General features: G+C 40.7%; 1 protein-coding gene across 1 annotated transcript in view; it reads left to right on the top strand.

Annotated features, from left to right (window-relative positions):
* Positions 1 to 14,373, top strand: part of antxr2a (ANTXR cell adhesion molecule 2a) — an 83,802-nt gene that overhangs the window by 27,272 nt on the left and 42,157 nt on the right. The window contains exons 11-16 of the mRNA XM_078251445.1: positions 1,834 to 1,912; positions 3,176 to 3,271; positions 9,949 to 9,999; positions 11,057 to 11,146; positions 13,073 to 13,243; positions 13,578 to 13,658. Of these exons, the coding sequence (XP_078107571.1) occupies positions 1,834 to 1,912; positions 3,176 to 3,271; positions 9,949 to 9,999; positions 11,057 to 11,146; positions 13,073 to 13,243; positions 13,578 to 13,658 (568 nt within the window). The remainder of the gene's footprint in view (positions 1 to 1,833; positions 1,913 to 3,175; positions 3,272 to 9,948; positions 10,000 to 11,056; positions 11,147 to 13,072; positions 13,244 to 13,577; positions 13,659 to 14,373) is intronic.

Below are 14,373 nucleotides of genomic sequence, written 5' to 3' on the forward strand. Positions count from 1 at the left end.
TGGAACGGCTTCGCTGAGCTGCAGAGGCGTGCAGCGTTCCTTGAATCCACATCGGACACAAAGGGATGTTTTCTGATCGAAACAAACTGGTTCAAAGTCGAAATTAAAGAGTTTTTAAATCCTTTTAGAGTGTTAGTGTGTCACCTTATCAAAAAAAATCAACACACTTCATAAAATATCTCTAGAACGTCAAAACCTTTCAGAATAATTGTCCTCTACTTGTAAAAAGTGACTTGAATAATAGCATAATGGAATAAACAAATAAAGAAATAAAATGGGGGGGGAAAAAAAGATAAGTGGAAGCATCAACAAGTTGAGTTAAGTGTCAAAGTTCATCTGGTTTTAAAGCTCTGAATTGAATTTTAAATATTTAGCATGGGTAGATTAGGAAAGGTGCAAAGAAGTCAGTTTAGAATATTTAGAATCCGCTGCATAGTAATGGACACAAGGTCTGGTTGCTCATCTGTTCTGAACCACAGGAGAATTGGTGGCCCAAGGCACAGCCTCGGGCAAAATCCAAAGCAAAGAGCTCTCTTGTTATTATTCCGCAGCACCAGTTTTTATGCAGGCCTCCCCTGTACGCTACCACACACTCACAGCTGGCCCCTCACACACAATACCACTATGCGTACTTCTTTCTCTCCTCTTTTTTCTTTTTTTGTGTTGCAGGGAGGATTTCAGGCGTTCCCTATCCTGAATTCTCATTAAACCTGTGGTAATTGGATTGGGCGTAATAGACATATGGAAATTGCGGTGCCGTTCATCATTAGGGTTTTAATTGCCCCTATTTTGGCGTCCGCATTACCCCCCTCTAAATAAGTCCTAGGAGTTCACGGGCCTTGTTACTGCTCATCAGGTTACTTCATCCACACGCTGACGGCTGTGATAATGACAGGATTTCCTCCCTCTGAGTTTGACCATTTAGTTTGTACCCATTGTTTTCTTTACTAAGCCTTGTGCTAATGTAAGCGCTGGACTTGTTACTCATTTTTTTTTATATTCCATGTTAAATATTACAATTTAACTCTCTTTCTGTCACTGGAAGTCATAGTAGATGTTTTGTAGGACCGTATGGATGTATGTCCTTTGAGGAAATTACGAGTATTGATATTGGAAAAAAGTTTACTCAGAAACAAACATTTTTGGTTATTATCCCTCATATTTCAGTAATAAAAGAATTCTGACAAAGATATCTACTAAAAGAAAACCTGGACATTCCTTACCAATCTTTTTAAATCTATGTAGACTTGACAAAGAATTTTGTCAATTTTGTCCATACATCTGTCTGCTGATGTTGTCTCTATCCAAAAGAAAAAGAAGCACACAATATTTTTTCGTGTACGATTTTATATATAAAAACTGCAAAAATATTACGATGCGTTTCCCTCCTGGAGATTATAAAGATATCAACTGAGGCATAATGTTTATAGAGTAACCTTTATGATGACAGCCAAAATATGACTGTAAAAGCTAACATCCTCAGCTGTAAATGAAATCATTATAAATGGTAAATAAAGATAAAATACAACACACTCTTTTAAAAGGTAAATAGCTGTATATTGATATTGATACCTATACATGCAGCATAGAAAAACATTTCTGCATGTAATTTCTACACCTGTTGGTAAATCAGCTCATGTTTTGTGTACATTTAGATGTCTTTGTCATGTTATGACGTGTATCTCTTGCAAGATTAATGTGGGACACCTGGAGGATCAACTGATGAAAGGAGACTCTAACAGTTGTTTTCTCTCCTATTGAGTTCACTTTGTATGTATCTCATACAGTTAATTGAACATATTATTGTGACCCTAATTAAACTCTTCTTTACAGGACTATGGATGTTCTCATCAGCCTAAACAACGGCCAGTCCTTCATCTCCAGCGCCTACACCATCACTGCTTCCACATGTGTGAGTCTGAGTTACCTCCATATTTGAAACAAAATTGAAGCATCTTAAATGTCTACGTTTTATAGAACACACTTCTGACTTGAAAACAGCTTATTCCCTCGCACTTCTTATTTTTATTTTTATTTTTTGTAACCTTAACCTCATTGCCTCAGTTCATGTATTGTGGTTTGAGAACGTGATCGTCACTGTCCTTAGAAGCAGAACAACCTCATCCTGTTACGTGTTTATCCACCAGTCATATTAATTCACAGTTATGATTGTCATGCACACAATATGGAAGCACGGAAACTTATGAAATTGTTAACACAGTGGTAAAAATACCTGCAGTTTACATTATAACCTTGCAAAATAGGGCTGGGTGATATGACAATATATATCGTCAAATTGATATAAAATGGATTATTGTATATATTTTTCTATGTCACGATGCAGAAAAACCAGCGGTTTATTTATTTAAGTCCAAATGATATTTTCATAATTTGGACTACGCTTGACGTTCTAATCCTTGCTCTTGCTATGTTCATTTTGCACTGAAGTTCTTATTAAAATGAGTAAAAACTCTGTACTTTTCATTTCATGAAGCCATGTATTCAGAATGTACATGTGCACTTTGAGTTGTTTAACATTCTGTAATTGTTTTATGTGTTTACTGTGTATTGCAGTTGTATATTAATTACTATGCTTAGTAATTTTATATGTATTGTAATTTTATATTGGATGTAATCAGGGCGTCATTGGAAATGAGAGATTTCTCTCAATTGGCCCTCCCTGAATATATAAAGGTAATATATATTTGCCACACAGGAAAAATTGGCTTTGCCATGTAGACTATTTATTGAAATGATATATGATATATATCGTTATCGAGATTTGAAATGACCTTTATCGGGATAGAAGATTTTAGCCATATTGCCCAGCCCTAAGGATCATCTTTTTGCCATTTAGTTGCTTCTTCATGTGTACATATTGTATCCAAATGATTATTATTCGTAACATGTACCATCATTGGACCATTTTGCGTCCCTGTGTGTAATCAACTAAAACCAAATGATTGTGGGGGTTTAGTTATTTTATTAATCTTTATTTGTCTGCATCTCATCTTTGCTGAGATTTCTCCATCAGCTAATTACCAGAGATTTTGTTTACTGCCCAGTACCAAAAAACTGTGATTTGATTCATTTGACCATTTTGTCTTTGGACTGAAACCCAAAATAAATTTTTAGCATGAATAAACTGATTACTTTTGTAATTTTCTCCTTCTAGTCAGATGGTTGGACGGTGGCGATTGTTTTCCTGGTGCTGCTGATCCTCACCGCTCTGGCCCTCATGTGGTGGTTCTGGCCTCTTTGCTGCACAGTGGTGAGTGTTGCTACACTGCTCTTAACATTTTCAACTTTGGGCAACCAGGAAACAACAGCAGGTTCTGTGCTGGCAAAACATGCCAAATAACTTAAAGGTTGCCTGCTTGGCCTGCAATAAAAAATAATGGAAATCATACTCACTGCTACCTTCTAGATCTGGTGAGCAAGTCAAAAAAAATAATTTTGTGAGCACAGAGTTCATATGAAAACTGGTTTCTAAGAATAAATTGTAGTTGGGGAAGCAGTTCAAAGCGTGTGACGTTTACGCGCACTTAGAAAGCCCAAAGCTGTAACCATAAACCAATGATAACCAGGTCAGTGCCTGGTTTAACTGTGTTCCAGGCTGCTCGTACACAGCAAGCTCAGCATCGTGCATCAGCTGGCTGCAAAGGGAAGTGGTGTCAAACATCTGTTGACATCCGGTTTAACTCGTTCATCCACGGTGGCATAACAACACCACAGAGGAAGAACCTCAAACAGGAAGTGAAGAGCCCACATCCTGCACATCAGTGGCTGATCCACACACGTTCTGAGACGAGATGAAGTAATTTTCATGTGAACAAACTATGTTAAAAAACAAAACCAGAGAATAATGTGAGTGACAGATTGCCTAGAAGTTAACAAAATCTCTGTTTGCCCAGGACTAATATTGGGCCTACCTGGGGACTGAAGTGATTAATAATAATCACAGAGAATATTAATGGTTTAATCACATTTGAATCTTTCATGCCCATGCTCCAGCTTAGAATACTTACTCTGTCGGTAAACACAAAAATTTTCCCCTAATCCTGTCAGTCAGTGTTTCATTTCAGCTGCACTTTGTGTTTGGCCCTTGGATTCTTCGCCTCTGAATCCTCCTACTACTATTATTATTATTATTATTATTATTATTAGGGCTGTCAAAATAACGCGTTCATTTCGATTAATTAATCTGAGAAAAAATAATGCGTTAAAAAAAAATAACTCAGATTAATCCATTCCATATTGACGTTTGACCCGGAGCCGTTCTAGCCACCATTGGACTGTAAAATGAAGGAGGGAGACGAGAATGTTCTGCCTGGATCATTAATTAGAACATTTACTTGTAAAAATCTTCTTCCTGCCAACCATGGCTACCGAAATCTGGTGCCACTGATATGTCTGCGCTTCTCTCTGATGCTCTGAAGACGATACAGGCAACACAAACACCGCTGCACGTGACGCTAGTTAACGCTATACTCGACAGCAGCTAACGTTAGCCTACCGCTAGCTAGTAGCTGGATTAAACACGGTTACAATGCTGACAGCTAACGCTAAACGGTGTAAAGTGTGACTGTGTTTTACTGTAGAGGATTCAACACCGGTGTGTAACAATCTGCAGCTGCCGTCGGAGAAACAACACAGACGGTGCGTTCAATGAAACTGGTAAACTACAGCCTCGTGGTGCATTTGAAGTTATTGTAAATGTCCTTTACCATCTGGTGGTTGTTTTTGTCGTTCAACAGCAATTTACTAGTGAAATAAGTTATTGTTATAGTTATACATTATTATTAAATCATTTAATTTAAACATATGGCCTTAGCAATAAACAAGCCGTTCTTTAATGTCACCAACTGTTGTTTAGTACCCTTTTTTTTCTTTTCTTTTTTTACTTTCTTAAAAAGTATCGGTTCAGGCACAGTTAATTATGTATGCGATTTAATTTCGATTAATTAATCACAGAGTATGTAATTAATTAGATTACATTTTTTAATCGATTGACAGCTCTAATTATTGTTATTTTTCTCTAACTTCCTTTTTTAATCAGGAATGGAGGCAGTATCTAAATCTGGTGAGGAAAGGGCAGAACGCATGTTTTGCTTTGCTAAATCTGGGTTTGACCAAATTAGAAGGGGAAAAACATACCAGTTACAACAAAGTTCTTGCATACCATAAAGCCTTATTAACAGGCACACAATTTGATTTTCAATTCTTCATCAAGTAAGACTTTTTCCAGCTGCACTAGCAGCATACATATACATTTGACTGGGAAGAAACATAGCAATCGAAGGCCAATGCACTCTTCGAAGTTCTTTTTATTTCCAGTAAGAACACATTATACTAAAGAAAGATTCACAGACATTATGTTGCTTTAAACTATATCAATCAGCCAAAGTAACAGAAATAATGACGTTGTGAAAAAGGGTGGCTGATTAGTTAAAGTTAAAGTATTTCTCTTTAACTTTAAATATTCCTGACCATATATGCAACAATCAGAGTTAAAGGTTGGAAAACCTCCTTAGTTGTTACTCAGAAACAAACCTGCATCATCAGGACTGTGTGGGTCTGGTGAGTTTGATCAGATTTAATTGATGGTGCTGGAAACATAAGCAAACAACCCACCAACTGTCTTAACATTTTTAGTCATATTGTTAAACCCTGATTGGTGCACGGAGGCAATACTAGTAATATAATAATACACTTTATTTATATAGCAACTTTTATAACATAAAATGCAGCTCAAAGTGCTGCGTGACGTCATGTTTTTTTCAACGCAAGTTCTTTCCACTTAAAGCCAGTGAGAATGGCGCAGAGGAAAACGGCACAAACAGAAATGTCTCATGTGAAACCCAAACTGTTATAACTTTGGCAGAAAATAGTGTGTTCTTGTCAAACTCACTATATATCACTAAAGTAAGAGGTTGTTTGAAAAAAATGTGTTTTCAGGGCCCTTAAAGGTGGAGTCAGCAATTCCAATCCAATACACATTTTGTCAAATTTAGCCAATATCGCCTCATGGACCTCTAACTGTCAGTTCGGTGTGTGTGTGTGTGTGTGTGTGTGTGTGTGTGTGGAAAAAACATCCGATGTTCATACTCTGCCCTGGCTCTGTAAATGGGAAACAAACAAAGTTGTCCGAGCAACACAAGGACACGGGAAAGAACATGGATGTATAAAGAGAAAGGCAGTGGGAGCGAGACGGATGGTAAGAAAAAGAACTGATAGGAGAGTTTTTATTTTTTTATTTATTTAAATATCAATAATTGTTCTCCAGAATCACAGACTCCACCTTTTGAGGTATAAACAAAACTGTGAAAGCAAGTCAATATTGGCTAAAGATCTCATTATATAGTTATAATGAATTTGTATGAATGCAGGGAGTTGCTGTTGCTGTACATAGCTATGTTCCCGGTGCTGTTTGGCTAAATGGTGGCTCACCTGGTGGAGCAGGCGCCCATGCATAGGGGTTTAGGTTAGGGTTAGTTTAACCCTTTCTCAGATCTTTGCACGGTAAATCCAGACAGCTATATACTATCTGTCCAATCTTGAGTTTGACAATCTGAGTTGCATGACTAAAACAACTTTTGAGCGTACACGTTCCACCTAAACAAGTTCCTTCCCGAGTCTATTTTGCAGCGGCAACACAGCTTTTACCGGTGCCTAGCACTCCCTAAGACGATTGTGATATGGTTTAAAGAAATGCCAATAAACCAGAGCACGTTTTTCTCCCATCCCGGAATGCTGTGCAGACTAGCCAGACCCTCCACCTCCGCAGTGCCGCGGTGGAGGAAGGTCTGGCAAAGCGAGACTAAGTACAAATAAATGGCAGCATGCAGGAGTTTTGAAAGGACAAAATACATAATATTGACTCAGGTTTAGAGGCTCTGGTGATTAAAGAGAATTTCATTAGTAACTGCAAATGTGGACGTTAGGTTATCATTGGTTCCACACATCGCCACGTCACTGGTCCCATGTGGACAGTGTTTGTTAAGGTGGAACTTGAGGCTGTGTGTAATTAATGAATCTTGAAATTCTGAGCTGTCCTTTTTATTGTTTCCCTTTCAACAACTTGATTGTGCTTGGTGGAAGGTATTTCTTTCTGTAATCCATTGTTTAAACTTCTTTAGTCTGGATATTCATGAGAACTGCTTTCATCCCCTTTGGAAAAACAGCCTCACCCACTTAACCATTTACAAATATCCACAACAGATTATCGTTTGGGGCTATGAGAGAGGGGCTGCAGATGGTACACCCTGGTCTTTTTCTGTGCCTCTGCTTTTTTTCTGCCGAGATCTGATGAAGGCAAATTTGCCCTCCACCACCGCTTCCCGCTCACCCGCGCCGCCCCTTAAATGATAGACGTCACCTGGCTTTGTGGACCTGAAGGGAGCCCATCCAGGATGAGATGGAAGCATATTTTGGAGAACCAACAAAGGCATTAAAATGTAAACCCCCTGCAGCATGTCTGGCCGCGAACGTGTTTGTCTTGGTGGAGAGAGCTGCTGTTGCCTTCCATCGAGGGACGCGGCAGAATAGGAGGGCCATGTGTGGCTTGTTAATATTTAAACCCCCAGTCTGCCAGGTTTCAGCAGTCGGGATGAGGCCCCACACACGCACGCACACGCCCAACCTCTTTCCCACACTCTCTCTCTCTCTCTCTCTCTCTCTCTCCCTCTCCCCCTCTCTCTCTCTCCCCCTCTCTCTCCCCCACATGGATTGATGCCAAGAGAGAGGTCATACAATCTGTGGAGTGGTAATTTCTTTGTTTATGATTTGTTTGGAAATTAAACTCAGAATGGCATAGCCTTTAGTTCAAATCAAAGGATTGAGAATCGGAGATGTAGTTTTGAATTACATCGCCAGTTTTTCCAAATTGCAAATGATTCACTGCTAAATTGGATGCACTTTTGGACTATTGTCCAACTCAGTTGGTGCTTAATATGTTAATAATCTCAGATTACGTCATGTGATTTCATGCTCAAAGTTGTCAGCGTTGCTCTCCGATGCAGAACTTTTATCTTCTTTTGTTTCTGTTCCCCTCAGAATCAATATTTTCTACAAACGGGTTAATTTGCCCCTCATTAAAAACACAAATAATTTTTAAATTTCTAAATATGCTACCTACCACTGATCCATCACGATAAGCCTCCTGAAACAGCTTGACACAACACGGTTTGAGCTGTAGGTTGGGAACGAACGGATTAAGTCCAGTTGGACAGTTCTGGAGACAGCCATATGGGAGCGGTGCTCCGAGCCCCTCTGATTGGTCCGATTCCCTCCGGAGTCGTGGCTGTTGTGGCGAGCCGCTGGGGCTGATGTCAGGCGGCTAAGTATCCTGCGGTTTAGTTTTTAATTACGCCGCTGAGCGCTCCTCTTCACATCTGTCCATCAGGTAGCTGGGAAAGAACAGCAGAGCCCCGTCATTTGTATAAGGCTTTATTTATCCCACAATATGTCCAGAAAATCTGCTGCATAATTACTTAATAAAAAGAGATAATCCTGTCAACGGAAGGTGTGGCTGAAATGACGTTAATCAGCGTATGGAGAGGCTACCAGTAGACCTTCACTGGATTTGCTTACCGCCAGTTGTGTGTCAGAGAGCAATTAATTAACCCTAATTGATAATTTTTCATTATTCTAATGACAACAGTATGTGGAGAGCGTGATGGTATCCCTGTGCTTAACAGTGAATGAAACAGCTGTTAGGATCTATGATATGCCATTATTACATTGCTTGTTTCTTCCTCCAAAACCAATTTAGCAAATGCATAACCAGTGATGACAGTGAAGTATCTGTCTTTGATGACTAATGGACAAAGGTCTGTCTTCCACTTTGCCGCACTCCTCAAGTTGAGAAATGTCCTCACTGTAATTATAGATGCAGTATTTATAGGCCAGCTACTGTACTGTCAATTGGGGGCTATGCATGTATGGTTACTTAAATCCCACAATCTTCAGACACCACAGAAAGGGACTCTGTTTTAGGAGTTACAGCCCTGCTCTCTGTAGTGACTGTGACTTCCAGCTCCTGAAACCTGAAAACGCTACACATCTTTCCAGCGTGATCCCTCTTACAGATGGAGTGAGTGGCAGTGGTGTCTTCAGCAATCTTGCAGTAAAAAGTTGGACATCAGTATGTGAAGCGTCTGACTGACACCTGACAAATGTCAGTGTCAGGCGGCTCTTTGCTTTGCGATGCACATCTGAAAAACCCAGTAGAGGCATCTTGTCCTTGAGTGGAATCACATTGTGGACAACCTGCTCCTCAGGTGCCATGTCATCCAGTGTTGTCATGAACAATGCCGCTGGTCGTGTGTGTGTGTGTGTGTGTGTGTGTGTGTGTGTGTGTGTGTGTGTGTGTGTGTGTGTGTGTGTGTGTGTGTGTGTGTGTGTGTGTGTGTGTGTGTGTGTGTGTGTGTGTGTGTGTGTGCGCGTGCGCACACATCTTCCACGCAGACAGGGGCTTGGAGCTGAGCCCGAGCCTCCTCCTCTGTATCTCATTGGAGCTAATTAACTCCTTAGGACTTTATGATTGGGGGGATTGCTTGGGAGCACTGAACCCAATCCAATTAATTAAGAGCTAAACGGGCAGCGGTGCTCACCCCAAAGACTCCCCTGTCAACAAGTTGATTTTCTGCTTTTCTTTATTTTGCACGGGGGGCCCCTGATGTTGGTTTACAAGCAGAATCCTTGTAATCACTAGTCAGCGGGGCGATGGGGTGCCAGTTGCAGTTACAGAGCGTCCTGGCAGCGGCAGCATCTCCGCTTTGAGACGAGCTCAGGGGACGTCTCTGTTTGACTCAGTCACCTGTCACGAATCACCTCCGTCAGCCTCGTCTATGCTCGGTTTGACAAGGTTCGAGCGTGTGTGTGTGTGTGTATACGTCCCCTGATAGACTTTGTGCTGACGCTCTTTTGCTTTTTCTGTTTTTCCAGGTCATCAAAGACCCGCCGCCACCTCCTCCACCGTCCCGTCCTCCACCACCTGTGAGTACATTGCTATAGTGTTGTCACAATATCAGAATATTCAAATTAATGCCATGATATTTTCAAAAGTGTGTAGAATTACAGTATTTTGAAAAAATGATCATCAAACAAAGTCCCAGACTATATACTGCACTTCAATATACCATGTTGAATATGACTTAAACAAGAATATCATCAACATTAATTTAGCTTCAAAACATTTTTAAAGGAATATTTCCACAATTTTTGAAACTGGGTTTATTGACTTTCTTTCCAAGAGTTTGATGAGAAGATTGTTTCCACTCACGTTTTATTTTGTGTTGTGTATGAAGCTATAGAGCCATACATTTCTGTTTTATGTACAAATTAAACAAACAAGATATAAGGTGTTTATTAGTGAGCTTCAAAAGGTGCTCGTAGGTGGATGTCTTAACTTTGGACAAAGCCGGGTTCGATGTTTCATGTGCTTTCAGTCTTAATGCTAAGCTAAGCTAATCACTTCCTGGCCCAAGCTCTGTACTTGCACAGACATGAGAGTGTTGGAGGTCTTTTCTTCTTACTCTCTGAATGAAAGTAAACAAATGTGTTTAATGACCTTTTTTTAATGTTGAATAAGCCATTTGTCCTTGAAAATCATATCATAACATTATGCAAAAACAGGTTTGGGTCTTTAATCAACACTAGATTTTAAGAGCTCCCTTGGCAAAACTCGATTCATCTGCAGAGAAATGAAAAATAATGAAGGAAATTAACTTGTTATTTAGTTTAAATATTTTAAATTTCTTAAACCATGTAGTAAGAATTGATGGCTGTAGCAGAAGTAAGGACATGAGTGTCTCTTCCTTCCTGACAAAATGACGAAAATGAGTCTTTCCTGTTGTGAAGTACATTCAAATATTGATACGTGGAATTGAAAGAAAATAGAACAATAGCAAGTGCACTACCTTCCTTTTTGTCCACGTATTATGGTTGATAGATGTCGTTTACAAGAATAAAGTTTTCACATGGCTCCAACTACAATACACTTATTTATAGTGTACATGAGTATGAGTCTCTAATTTCCCTTTTTCTTTTTAAGGAGCCAGAGGAGCTTCCCAAGAAGAAGTGGCCGACTGTGGACGCATCATACTATGGAGGAAGAGGAGCTGGAGGGATCAAACGCATGGAGGTCAGAGCCTAGATATTATCCCCCGACATATTGCTTTCAGGAACATGAAACACTTTCATCGCAGTCACAAAGACTCAAAGTCTCTTCCATTGTGTTTGACACATGAATCTCCTTGAAGTTGTCTCCGTGTGAAGTGATTTGAGCTGCAAATTGTTTAAACATTAGGGCAATCTTCTCTTATCAAATCTAACCAGCTAAAAGGAGCTGAAATCCTACAAAAATCCGAGACAGCAGGAACATTTCTGACAGCAGTCACATTTCTGACAGCTGGTATCCTGTGAACGTGCACCATGTTTAGACAAAAACTGCTGACAGGCAGTGTTTTCTCTGAAGCTACAAGTTTGTTGAGTAACACAGGCAGCAAGAGGAGGGACCGGCTGACTGACCGGCCGGCCCGCTGTCCTCGTCAGTCCACTGATGCCTCTGACATGACAGGCCCTGCCATCTCGTCCTTGGCCGTCTGGGCCTGATTGGATCAAGTCATTGCCATGATGAAGGATTGAGTGCGGCTGTCATCTTGACATATCCACCTCACCCACTTCTCCTCTCCACCTCCCCCTTCTCAACTCCCAAACCTTGGCAGCCCCTTTTGTTATCCGCCTCCTCCGAAGGGAATCCAGGTTTAAAGGCGAGCTCCCCTCCTCCCCCCTCGCTGTTTTACCCCCTAGCGCTTCTCAGCCCCGAGGAAGTTGGTGGCGTTGCAGGGATTTCCAACCAGCCTCAGGGAGCTCCAATCTTTTAACTTTTTCCCCCACGAGTGTTGGTGAGCTGCGAGCCTGGCTATCCCATGCTCCCTTCTATCTGTAGCAGATTGATTCCCACCGACAGGCCCGTCTCCACTTCTGGAACCCCCCCCCCCTCCCCTGCAGATGGAGAACGAGGTGCGTTTTAAGATCAACCTGCACTCTCCTCTTCATCCACATTTAAGACATCATGCTGAGAAAACCGCCTCCACCGATCTGCCGCTGCCAATATTTCAACCGCGTATTGAGCCGGCTGAGGTGACAACGTATCTTTTATTCATCGCAGCCTTCTCTTTTGTTGATGCGGCAGACCAGAGATGTATCCCAGAGATGATTCTGAAAAGCTGTTCTATATTGTCACGGCTTAACCTACAGCTTGAAAACTGTGTTGCTAATTAATCACCTCTCCCCATTTATGTGACGGTGGATTTTTTGTTTTTTTTATCTCCTCCCTGCAACAGATGTGATGAATTCAATTAAGAAGCAGGACAGCTTAACTAACACACAGGCCTGCATTCACACGCTCACACAATAACACATTATACCACATGCAAATGTGCTTATTAATAAAAGCAAAAACAGGTTTTCAAGTCATTTCATTTTCTCATGGATAATATAGTGATAGCAGTAGTCCAACTCCCTCCTCTGCCTCGTTATTGGCTGCTATGGATGATATTTAGTAGTTTATGACACTTACAGTTTATGACAGGATATATCCAGCTCTGTGGCTTCAATTTTGATCATTCTTCTAAATTTTTTTGTCTAGCTCTCGTTTATTCCCCAATTTAATGAAAGTGAAATCCTAATTTGCTGCAGTACGGTTGTTTGTCTTTGTTTTGGGAAATTGTGGTGGACGTTATAAGCCAAAGTCCAAGCGGATGTCCTCAAGATGTTATTTCAACCAAAACAGTAGTAGTACTTCAATTATATCAAACAGAGAAAAGCAGCAAATCCCCATATTTGAGAAGCTGGAACCAGGAAAGGTTTGGCATTTTTGCCATTGACTTATTTTTCATTGAAGATAACCTGCCCAGCCCTACGATTGACTAACCAGTTACTCGACTAATAGGTTCAGCACAAATGTAATTTTGATATTTTGTAAAGTATGAACGTAAAAAAAAAAACCAGAATGAGCTATTTGTGTCTCTTAAACTGGTCCTGTGTGTGGTTTTTACCTCTCCAGGTGCGCTGGGGCGAGAAGGGCTCGACCGAGGAGGGGGCCAGGCTGGAGAAAGCCAAGAACGCCGTAGTGTCCATACCAGAGGATGTAGAGGAGCCGATGATCAAACGTCCCACTCCGAGGGCTGCCCCCACCTACCATCAAAACGAGACCAAATGGTACACTCCCATCAAGGTGAGCGTTACTACAGCAACTGATTGGACTGAAGATGTTGGGGGTTTGTTGTCTTTCAGTGTGAATGTTTTGCAGTTATCTTCCCTCTAACTAACAATGTTTGTCATTTGATATATTATGTAACAGAATCATCAGGTCAGGGGTCCACTTACTAGCGCTTTCAAGCATTTAACAGCCTCTTGTCGTCTTCATTCAGCACCTAAAAGCTAGGAATTAGTCCTTTGAGCTTACAGTATATTATTTTGTTACAAAGAGTTAAAAAAAAAAAAAAACTTCAGTACTCACTCAAAATGTCATGTTGCTGAACTAAAATCCCATTTTTCTTTTTTATCAGGGTCGTCTCGACGCTTTGTGGGCTCTGCTGGGGCGGCAGTATGACAGAGTTTCCCTCATGCGACCCACAGATTCAGACAAGGTAAGCCAGGGAAAAGAACCTATAACGCTTTCAGCTCTTGACACTCCTGTTCCCAGTGGAAAAATTTATTTGCAGGGACGCCTAAAATACAAACCATGCAAATATGCAGAGGCATGCAAGATTGAATAAACAGTGGAAGTGTACGTGGGTGTTTTTACTGTAGGGTGTATGTGGGATATAGTTAATCAGCGTCAGAGTGTTGTGTTGCGTTTTTAGCTGCACAAACCTAAAGCCTGAAGGGCATGAGTCAAAATGTCATCAGTGGTCCGCTATGCAGTTTGTGGTATTCAGGGATATAAATAGAGTATTCCCCGCATCAGTCAGCAGTGTGCATGGTCTTCTTCTTTTTTGACTTTTTAATGTTGTTGTAACCCTTCTATAAAAGTCCTAATAGTGACTATTGTGATCTTTGGAATGACCTAATTTGAGTATTTGATCCTTCTAAATCTTTTGAGTCACCACAATTAGAGTTAAGAACGTATTATTTTATTGCAGTATTGAATTACAGTTGTGGAGGTACACTAATCTGTGTACTGGCTCTTAGCACAGGAAGCTGCTGGCACGAGTTAAGCATTGTGTTGTTGTTACCTAACTGGACCGATGTGAGCTGCAACGGCTCACCGAGGGAAGCATGACAGGGACAACCTAATATGGTCAAACTCTTGACTTTCTTTCAACATCCGTCAGAGAAGAGGAGGCATATCGGCTCCACAAA

This window comes from Sander vitreus, chromosome 5 (genome assembly GCF_031162955.1).
Source record: "Sander vitreus isolate 19-12246 chromosome 5, sanVit1, whole genome shotgun sequence".
Taxonomy (NCBI): domain Eukaryota; kingdom Metazoa; phylum Chordata; class Actinopteri; order Perciformes; family Percidae; genus Sander; species Sander vitreus.